The sequence below is a fragment of the Miniopterus schreibersii genome (assembly GCF_964146895.1).
Source record: "Miniopterus schreibersii genome assembly, chromosome: 14".
NCBI classification, from domain to species: Eukaryota; Metazoa; Chordata; class Mammalia; order Chiroptera; family Miniopteridae; genus Miniopterus; species Miniopterus schreibersii.
This window is the reverse complement of record NC_138114.1, coordinates 36,508,264-36,531,402: the sequence shown is the minus strand read 5'-3', so window position 1 is coordinate 36,531,402 and position 23,139 is coordinate 36,508,264. Positions and strand designations below refer to the sequence as shown.

At 40.0% G+C, this 23,139-nt stretch overlaps 1 protein-coding gene across 2 annotated transcripts; it reads right to left on the bottom strand.

Moving 5' to 3' along the window:
• Positions 1-603: 603 nt before the first annotated feature.
• CC2D2B (coiled-coil and C2 domain containing 2B) lies at positions 604-20,577 on the bottom strand (the record flags this gene model as incomplete). Of its 2 annotated transcripts, XM_081158470.1 has the most annotated exons (10): positions 604-2,580; positions 4,397-4,574; positions 6,791-6,849; positions 9,992-10,114; positions 10,506-10,640; positions 12,515-12,628; positions 13,946-14,035; positions 15,722-15,919; positions 18,459-18,557; positions 20,557-20,577. In XM_081158470.1, 10 exons carry the CDS (start codon positions 20,575-20,577, stop codon positions 2,392-2,394), a joined length of 1,206 nt encoding a protein of 401 aa, XP_081014596.1. In that variant the 3' UTR covers positions 604-2,391. The 2 variants fall into 2 exon arrangements, with proteins under 2 accessions (XP_081014596.1, XP_081014597.1); XM_081158471.1 differs by lacking the exons at positions 4,397-4,574; positions 6,791-6,849 and having other exon boundaries at positions 2,334-2,580.
• Between the last annotated feature and the right edge of the window lie 2,562 nt (positions 20,578-23,139).

Genomic DNA, 23,139 nt, shown 5'->3' with positions numbered 1-23,139 from the left:
TGACAGGATTCAGAGTAAGAATCCATGGATTCTCAGGAATCCCTAGATTGAGGCCCCCATCCCAAATCTTTTCTCTTTGTTAGGTCATTTTCTCCAAGCAGAAACATCTAATTTTCTGCCAAGGGAACAGGAGGTGGTATCAGACTGGCTGATAATGTCCAGAGGCTACATGGAGAAGCCCCCATTCTGAAGCTATCTAGGGGTCCACCAAGATCCACCAAGAGTCACCTTATTAGCATAAACTCAGGTGTGCTTAAGGAGGCTTCTTATGAATATCAAAAGATAACACCTCTCAGCCCTATCACTCAAAAAATTCCAAGTGTTTGAGAACCCTGTGTCAGGAACTGGGACAATTCTCATGTCAGGAACTGGGGACAAAGATCAAAGATATATTTATTATATCACAATAGCATACCTCCCTAACGTGAGTGTCCCTCATTCAATCAGTCGAAGGCCTTTATGCAACAAAAAGGCTCACCCCCCTGTGAGTAAGAGGGGACTCCTCCTGCCTGATTGCTTTAAGGTAGCACACAGATCTTTTTTGACCTTTACACTTTGTAATTATTTGTGGAATGATTTAAAGAACTTTAAAATTTTATGTTACATTTAAAATAATGTATTTTTAAACATTCAAATGAAAAACAGTTCATTGCAGAAAATTACACAATTTTCAGGAAAAAAATTTAGTTAAGAAACATGTACAGTACACACGTAAAAAAAGTGTGTGTAACACAGAAAAGTCCTCCGTGCTTGTCTATGAACACTTTCTGACTTACTCTTAAGTGGCTCATCAATTCTAAAACTATAAACAACTAACAAACAGCTATGTAAACATTCAAAGTGCCACAGAAATAAACTTCATGCATGCGGCATTTCTTTGGCAACCTCATCTTTCCATAGATAACATCTTGTGCTACCCCAATCAATGTCAGAGACTTGTTACAATGAAACTCATATATCATTTGAACACAACTGTTCAAATAAAAACAAAAATTTTGATGAGTTTTCTTATGCACAATTATGTTTTAACATTGGAGAATAACACATTCTTTCCCCCATATCCCTACTTTTTAAACTTTTCTAGCAATCCCAAGTTTGGTCTAAGACTAACATCACTGCAAATAAATAAGGTCTTCTCTGGCACCAGCCTCTGCAGGTGCACTGTGAAGAGGTTACAGACTGAGGGGCCCTGAGGATGAATTTGGGGTCCCTGCTTTCTGCCTGTTGGAGTGACCCAAGAAGCCCCAGCGCTCCTGCAATGCAAGAGGTGACATTTCTTTCTCTTATCCTTACTTCATATAAAACTACTCTCGTCACACTTGAAAATCTGTATCCTTTGATTTTTTTTAAACAAATAAGTTGTTATATAACAAGTATAAATCCGTTTCTCAAGGAAGCACAGAACAATAAAAAACTACATATAAGAAAGTACAGTGCTTCCTACTTAGATCCCTGTCCACTCTTTCTTGAGGGGCTCCTAGGATCTCGATGGGCCTCCTTGGGGCTACACTGGGAAAGGAAAGCAACAGGGAAGTGCCAGAGGCAGAATGGGGAGCTGTTCACGAAGGAAAAAAGAAATCCTGAGATTTGGTGCAACCATTTTCTCCTGTTTTCACAGGATCAGGAGAGCACATTAGTTTCCTGGAAGTCCCTTACAAATACGTGGAGCTGAAAGGACTTCACATTAGTAGCATCTCAAGTAAAAGCTGTTGAGAAGCCCCCAGAAGCTGACCTCAGCCCTCAACACAACACAGCAGGTTTTCCTATTATTCATCATCAGTGAAATCATCTTTTATCTGATGAGAGGCAATGACCTTAGGGTTTCTATTTGAATAACTTCTACCTGGAATTGCATCAGAAGCAGCCTCAAACATACCAGCCTCACTTTAGTTATAACATTCTATAAGGCAGAGAACCCTTAATAGGTCATCAGAATTATCTGGGGAGCTTGTTTAAAATACTGTAGGTTCGAGAGCTCCACTCCCAGAGGTTTTGATTCAATAGGCCTTGAGTGGGGTGTGGAAATCCGCATTTTCAACAGGGGTTCCCAGGTGGTTTTGATGGAGGTGGTGTGAGGCCCACAATTTGAGTAACACTGGCTTTAGAGGGAGAGGCCAGAATTTCTTCCTTCCCAGAATAAAACCCAAGGCCACCAAGACTTCTCAAAGGTTCTTCCTTGAAGAGGCGTCTGGTGAGGAGGTCATCTAGACTCATCCTCAAAAACTCAGGGAGTGAGTTTCCATGGTGCCCAACTCTATAAGTGAACCAAAAAGTGGGTTCACACTTGGCTGGACTTGAGGTTAAGAAGCAAAATCCCAAAGTACCGGGGAAAGTTCTGGTTGCTCTGGTCAGGGGGCCCATGGTACAATTCTTCCTTTCCCTTCTTCCTTTTCACTGTTGTCGAGCTAAGGAGGCCAAGTAGACCCACACAGATAATATGTTGTTTGGGTATGGGTGAATGTATACAGCGAGAGCAAATTCTGTCTGGGGAAATTCCGAGGAGTGGGTTCCAGTTTGATACACGGCGTCAACCACTGACTGCACATCAGTGTATGACATCTGGATGGGAAATCCTGCAATCTGGACCAAAAGACACAATGACATGTAAACCCACATTACAGTCATGTAAGTAATTGTATGCAAAAAGATTACAGAAGCCTCAAAGAAACCATAGTCATAAAATAATAATGGTTACTTTGTGGTTGCTTACTCTGTCCTAGGTCAGTGCTAAATGCTTCATATACATATTTAATCCTCAAACAACCTTATATGGTAGGTTCTGTTATAATCCCTACTCTACAGACAGGAGCAGGGCCAGGGTGATGCCAGAGCCTGCACACTTAACATTCCACATACTTGCACCCTTTCTAGAACAGCAAGCTGCCAACAAGAAAATCACTTGGTCTTACAAATGAGGGACTTAAGTGAGAATTTAGGAAGAATGTATTAACATAGGTTGTTTATATTCATTAAGTGATAACTGTGAGACAGGATTAAAGGGTTATGGAACATAGGTTATGCAAAATTACCTAAGACAAACCATAAACCTCCTCCAGGCCTTTGACTGTTTACTTCTGGAGGCTTTCCCTGATCCTCAAATCTGCTCACATGCTCTCTCCATATGGTTGCATAGTACACTGTCCTTCCTTAGCTTATATAATAAAATACTGTGTTGCAATTACATGTTTTCTGGTCAGTCTAACTAGCCCTTAGTCTCTGTGAATGCACAAACCCAGTGCCTAGAACAATGCCTGGCACAGAGAATACAAATAATGGTTAGCATTTACTAAACACTTGCTGGGTGCTACAGTAAATATTACCTCCACTTATCCTCACCACCACAACCATAAAACATGTAAGTAGTTCTATCCCTATTTATCTTGCCCAATAGAGTAGAAAATGTAGACAAGTTAGATAACTTGGTTAAAGCTAGAGAGTGGTTGAGGCAGAATTTGAACCCTACCTACAGGATTTAGTGCAGGTTTATGATTATTATTGTTTATTAAGTAGTCAAAATTTTACAAAGGAGCTCCAAGTTTTAAACCTTGGCATGGATTTAACTGTCTTATCTGTTTACCCCCAAGCCTATTAAAAAGAAAGCAACACAAAAGAACTGCCCCCCTATTCATGGAAAGTGACTGCAGATCCCTCCCTGGCAACCTAGGTACTCAACTCCCGACAGATTCCTTCCTGTCTACTCTCAGAGGAGTCATCTTCTAGTCTAGGAGATGACGGGGTAGGAATCCCACTCCTGGGAGGCGAGGCTTCAAAAACTCGCTGGACCAGTTCATAGGGAGGAAGAGGTAAGAGGATTCCCAGGACTGGGGCTTTGGCAGGGGAAAGAAAGGAGGACCCGAACACTGTGCCAAATGCCCACCATGCTGGTTATGGACTTGATGAGTTTGAGATGCTTTTTTATCATCCAGGATGATGTCAGATGTGTTGGCAAATACATAAAAGAAGAAGTCAGGAGAGAAGCTGAGGATGGATGTATAAATTTGAGGGTAATTTGCATACAGGAGAAATTAAAGCTTGCCTGGAGTCCTCTTGCCCAGAACCAAGGACAGGAAATCCACTCTATTACTACCATCTAGAGACCTTTTTTTTAGTTTCTTAGTTGCAGGGGGTTTCCTTTGGGCATCTTTTTCCAAAGTTTGTGGTTAACACATCATAAAACATAAGACTGATTCAAGAAAATGTCATGCAATGTGGTCATGGTAATAGCTGTTCACTACATTTTAAATTTTTTGGTCTATAAATAAATGCATTTTAATGCCATAGTATCTATCACCTAGGATCAAGATAAAAGGTATTTCAGAGATATATAAGAGTACTATTACCTGACAATTAACAAAATAGAAAAACGTGTCATTAATGCATCAAATCATATACAAACCCAATAAAATTGTAGTAGTCTTTCAAATTCACTCTCTTCTTCAGAGGAAACAAAGCTTCCAAGGCCAAGTTCTAGCTTAGGAAGAATTTGTCGCAAAATAAAAGTGCATTGTCGATTCCAACGTGTTGGCTGCTTAGGTCGCCATTCCATAATTTTACATTTCAGAGTCCTTTCAATCCTACAATGATTATATTTATGACAAATTACAACTCATTTAATAAAAAATGTGAAAAGAGCTTTGTCACTTTTACTCAAGCATGAGGATGATACATTTTTTATTTAGGAGGAAACAAGACCTCTGGCTAGGGATATCTGCCGTCATTCACATGAATCACATTTGGGAGAAGCAGGTTCTTTCTTGGCTTGGGGAAGCAAGAAGCTTCCTGGGGTAGCCAGCCATTAGGTGTCAAAGGCACATCTCTTTTTCAGTTAACTATGTGTAGGCTCCTACCTACTGGGTGTGATGTGACACCTACTGTCAGATTACTGGGTTGACATTCCTATTCTCCAAGACTCTCCTTTGACATAGGACACTGGGTTTCTAAGACAGACTGCCTTTACGAAAATTCAGATATCTGGTCTGGGAAACTGTTAGCAGGTATGGGTTTATTAGATCAGTTAATTCAGTAAGCAGGGTTGGGAGGAAACAAGGCACTGGACTGCTAAGTATGATGATCAGTTTCCCCTACAACAGTGTACACTCCATAAGGGCGGGGATTTTTGCCTGTGTGCCCAGTCCCCAAAACAGTGCCTGGTGATGAACTGTACCAGGGAGAGAGAGAGGTGGAGCACAGTGTGGGTTGGTTGATGGGACCCTCCTGGAAAGCTTGTCCTCTGGGCAGAATCAGTGTGTGCTTCAGACGAAGCTGCTGGAGTCCCTCTTGGCTGAGTCTGTAGTGTAACTAAGTAGTTTGGAGTTTGCAAAAAGTCTCAGTAGTGGCTGGACATCAGAATCACAGGTAGAACTTAATCAAAATGTTTCATCTCCAGATATTGATTCAACAAGTCTGGTCTGGGACCCAGGCACCTGTATATTTAAATAGTTCAGGAAGCAATTCTGATGAAAACCAGAAGTTGGGAACCATTTCCCAACTGCATTTCTTCCCTTTTTTGTTAAGAACTGGAAAAGAAGGCAGGGAATAAGAGGTGGGTGTTATGTGCTAGTGAAAGAAGGGAGTGGCAAATGGTTTATGTCTTGCTTGGCTTTGATTAGTTGGCAGTAGCTCACGTGCCAGTCTGCTATGTCAACATGAGTCACTGGAGACAGTCAGATCTAGAAGTGTCTGACACATCTGGAGTAGGAAAGGCCTGCTGCAAAGATTGTGACTCTTTGGGCTTGACTGAACAACAACTTGGGATGTGTGTGTGTGTGTGTGTGTGTGTGTGTGTGTGTGTGTGTGTGTGTTTGGGGAAAGGCAAGAGCCTCGGAGGGACAGTATTGATGTTTCCACCACCCAACTTGGATGTTTTTAACCAATTAGTGGGCCATTTACCTTCATGTCCTTTCAAGAAGTGTTAGCTACTGCATTATTACTATAGGCTCAACAGGTGTTTGTGTTGAGAACTTCCCAACAGTAGCCCACACTGTTTTCCAAAGGCAACCATTTTTAACTTGGCCTGTCATTTCAAGAAGCATCCAGAAAAAAAAAGAAAAGCAGCATCCAGGATGGCAGGGAATGCTTCAATGCATGTACCAAGAGACAGATGACTCAATGGAAGTAACTATTATAATCTCCATTTCATGCTTCTGTTTCTGAATCTAATAGGTGATTTGAGAGACTAGTTTAGAGTGTAATGGAGTGAAATGCTTGACCACCCCCCCAACCACATCTTGTTCAAGCCTGCTGTGTTCTTGCATATAGACATGCTAATCATTAGAGGGATTCTGGTTAAGGCCTGAGTTTTTACAAAAACAGCCCTTTGCTGGAAGGTGATTCTCCAGAGGAGAAGGGGAATGTGTACAAAAACAATGATTGTTTATCAAAGATTTGCAGGAGCCTCAAGACCAGATCATCAGCTGGGGTCAACAGACCAGGAACAAAGAGATTTAGAAATTTTTTGGTCTTCCTCAAATCCCTGCTGGTACCCAGATATCTGCAGTCATCATTTACCTCTTGCCCCTCCCATTTCCCCTTCCCTTGACATAAAAGAAGCCTAACTCTGTACTTTCTTAAGACGAATTTGAGAAACTACTTAGGAGGGCTCCCATCTTCTCAGTTGGCATCTTCTTGATCTATAAACCTTTCCTTACTCCAAACTCTGACATTTTGAGTTTTGGCCTTTATAAGTGTTGAGTACTTGAACTTTGGACCAGTAACAAGAGGACTAAAAGGTGGCTTATTGGGAGATTAGGGAGAAAACATGCTAATCATAATGAAATTTTACAAATCATACCTGTTCTTTAGATCATCTACCATGCTTTTATTAGTATCAGAATAAATTATTTCTTCAGGCTGAAATACAGACAACTGAAAGTTAGAAAAGATTCTAGGGAGACCATTTTTACATCACGGTCACCCCTGGAGTGCTAACTATAATGAGGGGGAACCCAAACCTGTCTCATGGTGAAAACATTGAATCACAGAGGCACAAAGGTAAAACACAGGTAACAGTGTTTTCTTTGATTTTAAAACCACTTCACTGAACAGGTAGGGGGAATGGATTCACAAAAGGTATTTTCTATGGGTAAGACAAGTTTGCTGCCTCCAATTCATTTATTCCAACAAGCATTTGATACGCTTACTGGTTCTACCAGATAATCTTTGGCAGCTGCACAGGTCTCTTCCACTTACTGTGACCTTGGTGAAGTTACTTAACCTGTCTCAGTTACCACACCTTTACAAGAGGGACAATAATAGTACCCACGTCTCTGGGGATTTGTGAAAATTTTAAAATAATATAATACATGTAAAACCTGGCACATATTGCTCAATAAACATCTGATATTATTGTTGTTACCACTCTCCTAACACGGCTTATCCTCTTTATTCTTTGGTATTTGTTTCTTTCAGCTGGCAGGAGCCAGGTTTTTGCACTTGTATGCACACACACATGTGCTCACACACAGTCCTCTGTCCCCAGGCCTTTGCTCTAGCACCCCACCAACAGCAGGGAGCAGTGCTCGACCATGTTCCCCCCACCAGCAGAATGTGCTGGGAGGAGGCCAGGACTTCTCAAGTCCACCCCCGGCCCCATCCCAAACTTAGCCCTCCCCTCCTTGCAGGGCTCACACAGACAAGAGTGAGGAGCTAAAGTTACAGTTTTTACTTTGGGAATTTCTGAGCTGAGAAATGGAGGCAGATGGAGAGAAGGGAACAGATGTTTCTCCCTCATGAGTGGAATGAGGGTTATGATTTAAAAAGGGGGCAACACTTGTCAGGCCTCTAGGTCCCAGAAAATTTCAGGAGTGATTTGAGAAGTCTGTCAGGTGGTGATCTAAACCAGTGGTTCCCAAAGTGTGGCCTGGAAACTTGTTAGAGATTCAGATTCTCCACCCCCACCTAAGATCCACTGCATCAGAAACTCTGAGGGTAAGGCCCAGCAATTCATGTTTCAACAAGCCCTCCAGGTGGTTCTGATGCCTGCCATGGTTGGAGAACCACTAGATTAGGTAACAGGGTCAAGACTGGGAGTTTCCTGCAATAGAACATGGCAGGAGATGGGAGATACCGGAGAAAGGAAATATGAAATCCAGCATCATCTTGAAGGGGCCACCAACTATTCCAGACAGGACAGGTAACTAATTCCCTGACTGCTGTCCCTCCAAGCCGTGTCCCTCCCCCACACCTTTCTCCCTATCCCTCAACCCCCCAATCCAGGCAACTCTTGTGGATTAGTTAGGTCCCCTTCAGGCCTGAGAAAGAGGCCTGGGTTACAGTGACTTGATAAATTTATGGATGTTAATCCAATTTCCTTTTCTGGCAAAGACCCCTTTCTTTCAGGGAATTCATATCCTTTAACGCTTCAAGAGGACTTCCCTGTTAAGTTATCTCTGAATCCCCACACTGTCATTATGCACACTCAAATTTGTGTTCTCAATTGTGGTAACAAACACAGTGTTCCCTATAGATAGTGGTTATTGTGGTGTAAGTGTGGTAAGGCGGAAGATCAAGGGCCATTAACCTACAGGAAAAAAATCAGTAGAGATACAAGTCAAAAGCAACAATGAGTTTTATATTTATCAATTCAATTTGGCAAAGGGTTTAGATTCCACCCTCAGGCAGAGGGTGGCTTTTAAAACACAATTTTGATCATGGCAGCCGTTGCCTTGGTAAGGTTAGTTTCTGATTGCCCTGAGGATAAAGGCCCAAATCCTACCAGGACGCGGCTCATCCCTGAGCTCATCTCTGCCCAGTCCCTGGGGCAGCAAAGCTGGCCTCTCAGCTCCTCGAGAGACAGCTCCCAGCTACCGCCTGTCTTCACGCCTGCTGCTCCTGCTCTCGCTGGGCCAGCTCCTGCTCACCCTTCCTCGTCCTGCTGCATCACTGTTTCTCCAGGAAGCCCCTGCATGCAGCTCTCCTTCCCGTCAGGTCCCCCCTGCTGTGTACCCTGCAAAGCACATTCACTTCTCCTGTAAGAACACTTATCTCTCTGCACCGCAAGTGCTTGTTTCCTGCTGTTCCTTCCTCTAGAACATGAGTCCCAAGAATACTGAGACACGTTCCTCCTGGGGGTACCTATACCCACCAGCGCTGGCTCATAGCTCACTCAATAAACATTACCTGGATGAATGATGCCATGATGAACAGTAACCCAGAAACCTCATCTCTAAATATAGCCTCCCCTCCCTGGAAGACAGCAATGCTTCACTCACAACTTTGGGATGGGAAAGGCAAGATATGGCCCGTGGATGCTGTAAATGTGGTTTGCTCAGGAGAGATAAGCACATTTCCTCTCTTTAAAATAACTTTACAAACAGGAAAACGCACATGTATAAAGCATATAAATGTATGCTTGCAGCTGCATGGAGCATGTTTAGAAGGATGCTTGGGGGTAAGAAATAGAAGAGGAGAGACGCCCCCTCACTTGATGTTCCTGATCTCTTCCCCCAAACCACCATGCATTCATTCTGATATTGTAACTGGCCTCAAATATACAGACAAGCACCTTCTATAAATTGTCTCCTGCCTATTTTTCTATTGTTCTTTTGTCTTTATCTCGCCTCCTCCCTCTCTCCCCCTGGGCTCATAGCTCCTAGGTTTTGGATTTTGCAATTGCCTGCGGCCTGCCATACCATGGCCCTCAATCCTGTAACAGCTGTTGAAATGGATTCTGGGAAACCGAGTACAAAGCGAACTGGGTATGTCGCAGGGGCACTGACTGGCCCGTCTGGTGATTGAGTTGGTTCCTGATCTCAGGGCTGTGCTTTGGTCTGCCTCCTAGGTCAGCCAGCGGGTCTGCCTCTCTTCCTCCCCATCTTCTTTCAATACTAGCCCAAACTCAGGCTAGATGGCAGAGAAGACTCGATGTTATTACCATTGCCAAATAATTCAATAAGCAATCAGCTGTATAAACATAACAAGAGCTGTCACAACTAGTAAAGATGAGAGCCAAGGGTAACTTTCATGCTGACACACCTGGAAAACTATGATTTACCTGTATGCTTTGTGCGTGTGTCCCTTGAACATTTTTTGGAAGCAACTGTTTCCAGAAACTTTCCTTTGAACAGTCAAAATATACAGCCATTGGTGTATTATTTTGTTGAATATTAAACCAGACCTATTAAAACGTTAACATAAAATCAGTACAGGCCCATGGGAGCCTAAAGCCCATAGCTGGTTAGGATGAAGCAAAATTTTATAGTCCTGCTATCCCATGAAGTGGCAGAAGCCCAGGGAAGTTCTGAGGTAGGAGGTAAAGACATTCCAGACTTTCAGGAGCATTAACCTTGGAGGCACTGCAGAATCATCTGGGGGCGGGGGCTTTAGGGATAAAAGATTTCCCTGGCCCCACATCCCAAGGATTCTAATTGAACATTTATATTTTCTTCAGAGTTCCTCATGTGATTCTGTAGCCATGGTGAGGTATAGCCAGGGTGAGGGCCACAGATTTGACTCTTGAGGAGAGAGCTCACAGTAAGCTCCTCCCCCACCCACCCCCATATACTTACATTTCTATCATCAAACAAACAGTCTACACTTTGTAAAGGACAAAATGGGTCAAACTGCTTATGACACTGTCCAGTTAGTGGATTCCAAAGCAAATATTCATCATTTTCATGAGTTAATACATAAGCCACATGCCCCTGTATGAGGAACAGAAGTTGAGTCATTTGGGGAAGGTAACTGACTTAATACATTTTTTAATGTGAAAATTACAATGTAAGCATGTGACATCTTTGATTTCTAAAAGTCTTTTCTAGAGCCTTTCAAGTTTTTTGGAGAAGAAAAAAGCCAGAGCTCCAGAAATCCTTAGGCCCAGGCTAGCATGAGGCGGCAAATGAGAGAACTTGAGCCAGTGCTACCATGTGTGGCCCTGCAGGTGTTCCCTCGTGGCAATAAGACATGTGTTCTAACAAAATCAGTGCATTATGACAGTTTCCCCACAGCTAGTCCTGAAGTGTTCTGAGGTAGGGGCATTGTTGCTAATTCACACTATGGTGCTATATGGACCAGCCTTGCTTTGCATAGAACATACTCTGGAAACTGGGGGTGAGCACCACACAGTTAGGGAATAGAGACTGGCCTAAGTCTCCGAAAAAGCCAAGTGAAGTTAAAAAGCCATTAAATTAAGAACAAGATCGGGAAACCATTTGAGGAATAAAAGTCATCATTATGTTACAATTTTTCTCTGCACATACCTTTTGAAGTGCAAACCTTTCTTAGCAAAGAATAAAAATTTCAGGTAACAAAAATGACTGCCATTTATTGAGTATTTATGTGCATCAAGTAATCTGCTCAGAATTCACACTAATTTTCTTGCTTTGATTCACTCCAAATTCTGTGAGGTAGGAATATTATGCTAATTTTTCAGATGAAAAATCAGAGGTTAAGGAGCTTGTCTAGGGTAACTGTAAATGATATTATTCCTGTTTTGGGAGGAGATAGTAGAAGCTCAGAGAAGTAAAAAAGGATCACACAGTTAGTAAATGGCATTGCTGGGTTTTAAAACCTTCTCTCACTGACCCCCAAGCCCCTACTCTTAACACCGTACTGTGTAGCCTGGTTTCCCTAATCCAAAGCTCTAGTTCCTTATCACTGTGTTCACCTCCTTTACAGTGAAGAGGAGACTCCACCTCAGCCACAGAGCTGAGGTCAAACACACAGCTGAGGGGTGCCACCCATGATACTGATTCACAGGTCCAAAAGCAACTGTTTGTTGAAATATTGTTAACTGTTTGCTGCCATCTAGCGGTACTTAAAACTACAACAGAGATCATAGGGGGAAATTAACCATAGGCTTTTAGCTAACACAATCCTGAAACAGAAATAATAAACTACGTCAAGGGAATATAGAGAAATAAGTGATCATGAAAAAACCCTCATGAAACAAGACTGGAAATTTTGACACTGATCAAAATATTCAGGTTGAAACAGAAACAGTTCAAAAGAAGACAGCTTTCTGGAGGTATGAATACAGGAGTACATATATAATTAACTTGTAAAAATTTCGGGTAAGTAAACATGAATTTCTGGCCCACTTCTTGTATAGGTAAAAACTGAGCAATGGAGAATAGGTAGAAGTATTTCTTAAGGATCTTAAAATATAGTATTAGAAACATATAAAGATGATGGTGGCAATAGTGGTTAACAACCACAACTACTACTGTAACTATTACTACACCACCAACCTCCACCACCACCACCATTATGAGTATCTACCACCAACTAGCTGCTCTTCTCAATGCCATATATTTACTATGTAATATAATATTTCTAGTAACCCCATGAAATAGTACTATTAGTATTCTTTGACAGAGAAGAAAAACAAAAGGATGTCATTCTTTACATCGTATAACTTTTGATGAACCAACATCATCTTCTTGACTAAATAACTGCCCACAAAATTCCTTAATTAGCTTGTGAAAAGATGGAAACTTGGGGTTGAAGTCTTTTAAACTTGCAGCTGATAGCTGATTATTTTTGTTTACACTATTTCAATATTAACTCCAGCACTTACTTCTAACATTGAGGTTCCCAGGAGGACCAAAGCTTTCTTTCCGAAATACAAAAAGAAATTACAGAGAAGTATGGCATGCTCCTCCTTATTTCCAATAGCCAAACTGATGCAGTGCTAAGGAAAACAAAACCAACAGGAACAACAATAAAGTGGTGGTGGAGAGAAAGGTGAGTCATGCAGTTAATAGTAGGATTAGTCCAAAGCAGAAAGCTCTGGCACCATTTGCCTGATAAAACACTTCAGCATTAGGAGGAGAGAGCATTAGCTTGGAACACAGGGGTTACCTTTACTGTGGGACAGTTAATGTGAATACTGTGTAAGTCACCAAATAATGTACCATCCAAAATGGGACATTTTTGTTTAGGACAAATATTAAACTGCTCTGGGCAAACAGGGACATATGGATTGGTATTTTAGGGAACCTCATCTGATAGGAAATCACAGTGTTTTTGGAGTCTAAAGTTAATGACACCTCTTTGAGTTCTACTGAATTACTAGGACCACATGCTTGTGTCTTCTTTGTTCTCACTGAGCAGAAGGCTGGGTAACCTACCTATGAAGTTAACCCTGGGCCCCTTAAATCCAATTCAGCTCAAATCTAGCCTCTAAAACATTCCAGATAAGTTCTAGGACTATCAGTTCCAGATGTAAAGTGCCTCTCTCTTAGGCTCCCATCATACTAATATTTTCCAATTAAAAATATTTATGGAATGCTTATGAAATTTAAAGCAGTGCATAAGTGATAAAGATAAAAGTAAATAAGAATCTAGTCTTCCTATTTATTCAAGGAGATTAAACTTGGGATATATATGTACAGAGTATGGGTGTTGGGTCAATCTATAAGCAACTAAATATTATGTAAGGTGGATGGTAGAAGGGCTCTAATTAGGGTTGCCAGATTTGGAGGGGAAGTAGAATGCCCAAGTAAATTTGAATTTTGGATAAACAAATATTTATTATAAATATGTCCCAAATATTGCATGGTGTCTGTATTTTAGTTGGCGTTGAATCTAAAGAGAACTTTAATCCAAGTGCTAAGAAAGAGCACTGTTCTACAGGCTCTTCATTCAGATGTGGGGAGACTGGGAGACCTGGGAAGTGGGAGCATTTGCCTTAGACTTCAGGGTCTGACCAGCTCCATAGTGACAAGCCATATTTCTCTCTGGAGCCTGTCAGAATACTGTATTGTACTCCAGAAGTTTCTATTGAATCAAAACATTCATGAGCAACCAATTACAACATTGAGTAAGATTTTTGGTCTTTCAGAATTATTTCTATGGATTGTTAATAGAAATGAAAATGATTAATTAAATTATCAAATGATTTCAAATTTCACAGGCAAAAGTACTACATATTATAAAGACAGGTTTCTTTAAAAGAAAAGCAAGTAAGAAATACTATACATTTTAATTATAAAATGTAATTTGTTACCTCTGATGTCATCCATATATCAAAACCATCATTTTCATCCAGTGTATCAGGCATAACAGGAATCAAAGATACAAAATGAGCTATGAGGTCCTAGAATAATAGTAAGTAACACTTATTGAGTACATACTATATGCCCATCACAATGCTTTATATGCTTATTATTACATTTAGTGTATCCTATGCAGTACCTACTAGTATTATTTTGTTTTTCAGAAGAGGCAACAAGCTTAGAGTGCTAGGATAATCACACAGCTAACATAATATATGGGGTCTCCAGGAATAAGCCCAAGGTAGCCTGACTCCAGAGTGTGCCTGTTAACCATTACATTTCACTGTAATAAATTATTAACATTTTAAACATGATACATCACACATAAACTTTAAAATAAAACTGTTAAAATTGAAAAGAGATGTTGAAGAATAGTATAAGTTTGAATTGCTTTAAGGTTCAAAATCAGAACGACTTGTATTAATATAAACTGTATGAACTGCTGCAGCAGGAAGATGCTGGTAGAGCCTGCTTTCTCAAGCAACAGAAACTATACCATTAATTGTTCCCTCTCTAGGACTAGAGACAAGAACTCAGGCTAAAGTAGGAAAGGAGAAAGGGATACAAATAAATAATGAGTTAACACAAAGTGCACTGACACTGTCACTGATTTGCAATAGCCACCATTTATCAGCTATTATGACCTCCTACATTGTCATGGCTCACAGCCCTTGACAAGCAAAGGAGCTAGGATTTATATTTTCAAAAACACACACACAAATATTGTCTTTGAAATAAATCTAAGAGCCCTATTATCTCCCTGGACTTTGGGTGTCAGGAAACATAGGCGGGAGGAAACGCAGGATGGAAGAGCGGAGGGTAGGGTAGCAGAAGGCACCTGAATTAGGAGTTTTGATTTTAGCGTCGAGTCCAGCTAAGGGAGCTTTATAGTGGACAAACATCCTGAGGAGAGCCAACTGACTCAGTCAAACCTGAATAAATATAAGGTACACATGATTTTTCATAGATGCCCTTTAATCAAAACATTCTTTTAAGGGGAAGGTTTATACTTATGATTTCATATTTTCCTTTCTCAAAGTGGAAGGAGCTATATCCTCTTTTGAGTCTATAATGAATAAATCTTCATTTTATATGAAATTAAATTTTGAGTATGTGTCTCTTTTGTCAGCTGGTAAATAGATAGGCATAAAGTCACATAGGGATGGGGTGGGAAGTGTCATGTTGGCAGTTTACACAGAAAAATATGACACTGTTTTCTTCACTCCCACGAACAATGAGAAGCAATCCTGTGAGAAGCAATCCTTGGAAGAACACAACCCCTGTAGGCACATCACTTTTTATTTTGCCTGGAAGTCAAAGAAAGTTTTGCATCATTTTTCAAAGTTTGATAGATAAGCTGTGAAGCCAGTAAGGTCACATAAGCCGGTGCAGCAACAGTGAGCCTCCAGTGCAAGTGGGTGGAAATAAAGGGGATCAGAAAGATCTTCCCTCTGGGGCTTGAGAGGACTCACTACAACACAGATGGTCTTTCTCTCATGAAACTGTCTTTGAAGGAAAAACAATTTCAGTGAGAAACTTATACTCGAAATTAATATTAAAAAATAAGTTTAAAAATGTCAATTTGGAGTGATGAAATGTTCTGAAATTTACTCTGGAGATGGTGGCACAATTCTATGAAAAATCATTGGATTGTACACTTTAGATGGGTTAATTATGTGGTATGTGAATTATATCTTAACAAAGCTAGTAACATAAATATAACTTACAAGTGTTGCATTAGAATCATGAAGAAATATATCCAGGAGCTGCTGAGGTGGATTTAATGCCTTGATGTATCTTGTTACTAAGATCTGCATCCCGTCATCATTAAAAACAGTTGTTATGATTCTTCGGTTGGGAAATACCGCCTTACAATTTTTTGTAAAAATGTGTGCTCTCTCCAAAACATCTATATGATCTGAAAACTAAAATCAAGTTTAAAATACTTCAACATTGTACCATACATATTGTTCCCACAGGGAAATATCAAGCACCAATGTGTGTGTGTGTGTTTTGCCAGCTCTGAAATTATTGTTCTTGGTTTTTAAGATAGCTTACACTTCTTTGATAGTATATATAAAAATAATTCAATGTAAAACATACCTTGTCTAGTTCTGGATTACAGGTGACATATGATATTTGAGGTTCAATGGTAGCAAAAATATTTAAAAAGGTACATTCTTTTAAATTTTGCCCATTATAATCTTCTTTAGGAGACATGTAAGTCTTACTCCAAGTATACCCAAGCAAAACTGGTGGAATGTTTACTTGGAATGTTCCATTAATCTGAAAGAATATATCAATATAATCGATTCTGCATGATGAAAATAAACACCAGTCAAATACAGCATAGCCCCGCTCAGTCTTCTCCACAGGGGGAAGCAGGCCTGCAGGGGTACGTGCTGCCCTGCGGACGTGTACTTGTGCAAGGGTGATCAGATCCTCCACGGTGATCTGTTCCCAGGCACCCTTGACGTGCTGGGTGCCTGCCTGATACGTATTGTGTAAAGAAGGCAGGAGTAAGAAGGTATGAAATGAGGAAGTTACTGTAACAGAGATAAAAACTCTAAAAAAAATCTAATTCAGGCTCAGAGAAAATGTTAAAAGACAACATTACATTTTTCATTGGGTCTAAAAAGAGAAAAAACTGCAACAGCAGGAAGGACAACCTATAGGTCCACAGGAGGAGGGATCATGTGTGTGTGTGTGTGTGTGTGTGTGTGTGTGTGTGTGTGTGTGTGTGTGTGTGTAGAGAGGAGCTAATTTACAATCTTAATAACTAATAATCATTAGCTTAATAGTTATTGAGCACTTACTATGTACAAGGCACTGTGCCAAGTGCTTGATATAGATCACATCATTCAATGAGATAGACACTGCTCTTCTCTCCATTTTGTAGATAAGGAAACTGGGACTCAGAGAATTTAAGTCACTTGTGAAAGATCACAACACAACTGATGAGTAGTAGAGCCAGATTACAACCCAGGTTTGTCTGCCTCTGAAGCTCACATTCTGAGCTGCCTCTCTATCCGAGAGTCTGGCCTGAGACTGAGAATCATATGAAGGGGTTTATGAACGTAGGAAGCCCTGTCCCTTCCAACAACTTAAATCTCTATTGCTCTTTATTTGTAGCACTCATATTTGCGACATGCTCCTTCATGACATCCTGTGACTGCATATTATGCAGACATTTATACTCTCCTCCTTAATATCCATTCTCTTCTCCATTCTTATCAACAGTTTTAGGTGGCAACATGACAGCCATGTAGTGGTCAAGTCACATCAACAAAATATAAGAAGTCTGCTGGGATTATCCAGTGAAGTGTCTGTGTTTCTAATACAGGCCCTGCCACTTCATGCTTCACCCTGACTCCTCTCTGCAACAGGAATATGAGGCTGGAGGTGCAGCGAATGATTTGCAATTTTGAGGATGAAAGCCACATGACAAGGACAGTGGAACAGAAACACAAAAGCAGTTTCTGAAGATATTCTTGAGCTGCTGCACTGGCATCTAGACTTCTTTTTAGATTAAATAAATGGACCCTTTACGTTAGCCACGGTTAGGTTTTCTGTGGCATATGGCCAAATGCAGTATTTACTAATACATAAATCCTGCTGAGTCAAATGCCCTCGTTTGCTTGACAAACTCATCTTTAGGACTTGATTCAAAAGTTGTCTTATCTGTTAATAATTCCCTGGTCTTTCATTCCCCTCCTCATTCCCCTCTTACCCACTCCCAACCCCTCGGAACCACCCCTTTCTTCCCCCCAAACCAGGAAGAGTAAGGTACTCCCTCCTGTATCACTGCACCTATCTCATACCCCTGTCAAAGCTCTACAGCATCATCAGGTTGTACTGAAATTCGTTTTCTTCTATAGACAGTGAACTCCATGGAGGTAGAAAATTCATTTCCGAATCTTCTATATCTGGCACAGCTCTGTAAGTAACAGAGCCCCAAATGGAGTCTAGACTGTAGTTTTTATATTTTTCTGGTCATGTAGACATATTCTTGCTACATAACCCAACAGCAGGGCCCTCTGGGGGTATAACAGAGACAGGTACTAATCATCAGTCTCACCATAATGATAAACAGTGCTGAGGAGCCAAAGCTCCCACCCAGAACCCATGCTTAGAAAGCAACATCATTAATCAGAACATTTGTGAATTTGGTCCTAAAAAATTGTTATATTCAAATATAAATGTTGCTTTAAGATGTAAGGCTAGATGTTCCAGTCTTTACCAATATATACTTTAAAGTTTTAGGAAATAAATTTGTGGGTGCCTTCTGTTCTAGAGACAGCTAAAACCTTCAAATACTCCAACACCCCAATGGCTCTCAAATACAAGATCACTTTAACTGACCTAACAATCTGCCAATCACAGAATCTGATTCAGAGACATCAGTAAATGCTTCTATTGGCCAGAGGTAAAAAGAACAATCAGCAAAGAATCATTTTCTATTACCTCAGATTGTTGCAGAAGAGCAGAGAAGGGGAAGACAATGGATCCAAGCCAATTCTTTCTTACATATGAATGACCGCTGCAGCTCCTGAAACAGTGATCCTGTTAAAATAAATAGATTTTCTACTATTTACTTTATATCATGTGATGAATAATTTCACAAACTTGTAGGGAAATATTAAAAAATCCTTCTCTTTCTTTTAAAAAGAAACTGAAGGGTAAATAGAAATTTTTTTCTCCCTTTTTAATTTTTATAAAAAAATAACTGACTAAAGCAAAATAATGACCTGTTGTGGAGCTTGTGACACATGTATGGCTATTTACATTTTTAATGTAATACCTTTATTATAGTAGATATGCTCAGTGCAAGAAACTTAAAAAATACTCTAAAGAATATAGAAGAAAGCTCTGGCAGGGGCACCAGGAAACCCTGTTGGCTCCCAAGGTGCTCTTCCTTTCCCATTCGCCATCTGTGGAGGAGCCACCCCCAAGATGCAGATTTTCGTGAAAACCTTTATGCAGAAGGCCATGACTCTCGAGGCTGAACCCTCAGATATAAAAGAAAATGTAAAGGTCAAGATCCAGGATAAGGAAGGAATTTCTCCCAATCAGCAAAGACTGATCTTTGCTGGCAAGCAACTGGAAGATGGACATACTTTGTCTGACTATAGCATTCAGAAGGAGTCCACTCTTCATCTTGTGTTGAGACTTCATGGTGGTGCTAAGAAAAGGAAGAAGTCTTCTACCACTCCCACATTCATCTGACTATATTCCCTACGCTGTACTTTACATCCTCATGACTATACTATAACAACCAATTTGTACTTCTTAATCCCTTCACCTTTTTCACCCATCCCCAACACCCCTCCCATCTGGCAACCATCAAAATGCTCTCTGTATCTATGAGTCTGTTTCTGTTCTGCTTATTTATTTTGTTTTTTAGATTCAGTTGTTGATATGTATTTATTGCCATTTTATGTTCACATTTCTTATTTTGATTTTTTCTCCTTAAAGAAGAGCCTTTAACATTTCCTGTAACACTGGTTTGGTGGTGATGAACTCCTTTAGATTTTTCTTGTCTGAGAAGCCCTTTATCTGCCCTTGGATTCCAAATGATAGCTTTGCTGGGTAGAATGATCTTGGTTGTAGGTCCTTTTCATTGTTTTGAATATTTCTTGCCAATCCCTTCTGACCTGCAAGGTTTCTGTTGAGAAATCAGCTGACTGTCTTATGGGAGCTCCCTTAAGGGTAACTAACTGCTTTTCTCTTGCTGCTTTTAAGGTCCTTTCTTTGTCTTAAACCTTTTGCATTTAAATTATGATGTCTTGGTGTGGGCCTCTTTGGGTTCATCTTGTTTGGGCTTTCTGGGTCTCCTGGACTTGTATATCTGTTTCCTTTACCACGTTAGGGAAGTTTATGTCATTTTTTCAAATAGGCTTTCAATTTCTTTTTCATTGTTTTTTTCAAATATGTTTTTATTGATTTCAGAGAGAGAAAGGAAGAGGGAAAGACACATAGAAACATCAATGAGAGAGTCATTGATTGTCTGCCTTCTGCATGCCCTCCACTGGGGATCCAGCCAGAAACCCAGGCATGTGCCCTGACTGGGAATAGAACTGTGACCTCCTGGTTGGTTCATGGGTCGCCACTCAACCACTGAGCCATGCTGGCCGGGCCACATTCAGTAACTTTTAACATTTGATCTAATAGAACTGGCATTTAGAAATCATTTGGTCTTTTGTGTAGAAGTGGTATATTTCCTTTGATCAGACAGTGGAAAATATATAACCCTTTTTCGCTTATCTTTCTATGTTGGCTATCAGGAAGCTCACATTTCAATGTACCATTCAATTGCAGAAACCCACTTCTCCCAAATTCTTGGTATATTTACCCCTCTTCCTTCCACATATGGTTTATGATCTCTTGTTATTTTTTAACTGACTTTTCATATGTCTGGCTTCATTTCAAGTTGCCCAAATGCTTTTTAGAACATGTTAGAAATATATATTGAATCTAAGAGCAAATTTACAAATATGTTACTAGACTTCACTCAGTTGGACCTTAGAATTATTTCAGCATTATAATAATAATTGTACTTTACCTCATGTTTTTCTATAATCATTTCATCAAAAATGTTGATATATATATTATCTTTTATTTTAGATAAACTTGAGAAGCTATAATCATGTCCTGGTGAGCTGTAAATAAGAAAAACTTATTTAAATGCCTAATTTATTTTATAAGAGCATTATTTATAAAGGACTATAAAATTACCTGTGTTCTTTTCTGTTTTAACATGTAAGCTAAGAAAAAACTAAGTGCTTTTAAGACAACTATCTTTCATTAAAGCTAGTATATGCTTTGTAATTTATCTTATTTATCTCTTAAGCTAACTTGCATGAAGAATAAAAATGTTTAAATGCCAAGCAGAAAGACTTTCTACTACCGGCATCCATTGCAAACAAATGATCTGCAGGATGGTGCATTAAGATTTACCAACTAGCCCTGGCCAGGTGGCTCAGTTGGTTGGCTCATGAACCCGTGCACCAAAAAGTTTGTGGGTTTGATTCCCAGTCAGGACACATACCTAGGTTGTGGGTTTCATCCCGGGTCCAGGAGTGTATGGGAGGCAACTGATTGATGTTTCTCTCTCACATTGATGTCTCCCCCCACCCCTCCCCAAAGCAATGAAAAGCACATCCTTGGGTGAAGATTTAAAAAACAAAGATTTTCCAACTGTCTTAAATTCTGCTAGTTTCTGCTAGTTCACACATATATAGTTAAACTGCTCTTTTGCTCTCAGCTAAAACCTTATTCTCTTTTCCACATTTGTTCTCTCAAACCAAACACTGGGACAATGGGGTACATTTAATTTTGCAAGCTGTTTGCTAATGGATTACCTGACTGGATACATTTTTGGAGGTAGCTGAAAGAACAATGTATATCACAAGCAATGAACTTTCACTCTCAGCTCCAGCCTGTGTATTGAATCTCAATCAAACTTCCAACAGCTCAGAGAAGTTAAATAACTTGCTCAATCTAATGCCACCAGCAAGTGACAAAGGCCTAATCTGAACCCAATTTTAACTGCCTCCAAGGCCAAGCTCTTTTCACTGTACCAACTGCCACTGATTCCAAGTGATAAGCTGACTTCCTTACCCTGCTCCTTTCAAGAGTTCCCTTTCATGTTGTAATGTCCAAGACAGGACAGGGGAGGCAATGTGTCTTTACTACACTATGCTAGCAGGAGAGATGATAACTGTCACCCTCAAGACATTTTTGAGCATGTCAACTTAGTATATCCTTTAAATCACTCAAGTCCTATATTATCTTGCATTTTGTATTCTACTCAAACTTTCCTCAAATTTCATAATTTCTCCTCCAAAGTAGAGCTCACAAGGCTAATTACTATTTACTATTTTTTATTACTACCTACCCCATTTGTACGTGTTTTGTATTCATTAAAATGTCATGTGGGGAAGGGAATAGAGCTTTTGTATCTGAGGCGATGAAAAGTGGTAGCTGAATGGCTTTGCCTTAGCCGAACCCTCTGACCCACCTGGTCATTCTCTAATGTGTTCCTGGCTTATTTCACTGCTGTAATCTCAAGAATGCAAATACTCTACAGCCTCCTTCTCTGTAGTTCACTTATAAGTTTCTTTATCTTATTGACTATTTTATGTTATAGTAAGTCCATTTATTTAATATAGTATATTTCTTCTGTCTAAATTAATATACCAAATATTTCCACAATATAACACATTTTATACTTTTACAAACTTTTTAACCAAATATACTTTTATATATAATTACTTAACTTCATATTATACAATATAATATAACTGATTTCCTCTTCAATCAATACTCCCCTTCACATACAAAGAGTTTTTAAAAAGTCAGGTAAGCAGATATCAGAGAACAAGGCAAAGCAAGAAGTACAAGGTCCAGATAAACACCCAAATAACAAGAGTATCTCTGTAAGAACTCTGGCCAAAGACTGAAAATACCATCACACCTGTGTTCAATCTGGAAGAACAGGCTTGATTTCTGCTAATACCATAAGAAGTACCATAGCCTCTGAGCTAGTGAAATTCCAAGGTATACTGATATACTTGATTTTTTTTCTCCCAGTTGAAATAATGGCATCAACAGGATCTTTCTCTTCTTGCAAATCCTGGTTCAAGTCCAGAGGTTTTCACTTTGAGGAGTGGTGGCTGGGATGTGAATATTCATATAGTACAGACAATTTTCTTCAGTGAGATAGGTAGGGGGATTCAGTCAAAGCTCTTTAGCAAGGAAGGACTGGTGGTTGGTGATTGATTCTGTGTTCCCACAGCTTGCATCAGGGCCCTCAAGGCTGTTTGTTTGTTTGTTTGTTTGTTTGTTTGTTTGGAAAATGACCGAATGACTATAGTTTCCTGGTTAGAGCCTATAGCCAGGACCTCATTTGTATAATCTTCTAGGAAAGAGAGTGGCTGGAAGTTGAAAGGAATAGACAGATTGTTTCATCCTGGGAATAAGGACCCACTCACAAAGAACCAAGGTCAAGAACACAGATGCTGGAGGGAAAGCAACACCAGAAGCCCAAGGTCCAGGAGGCCATGAGGCTGGCATTCAAAAGAACCAGAAAAAATTCTGGAGTTAAGAAGTCAAAACAATGCCATCATAGAACCATGCAAATAGT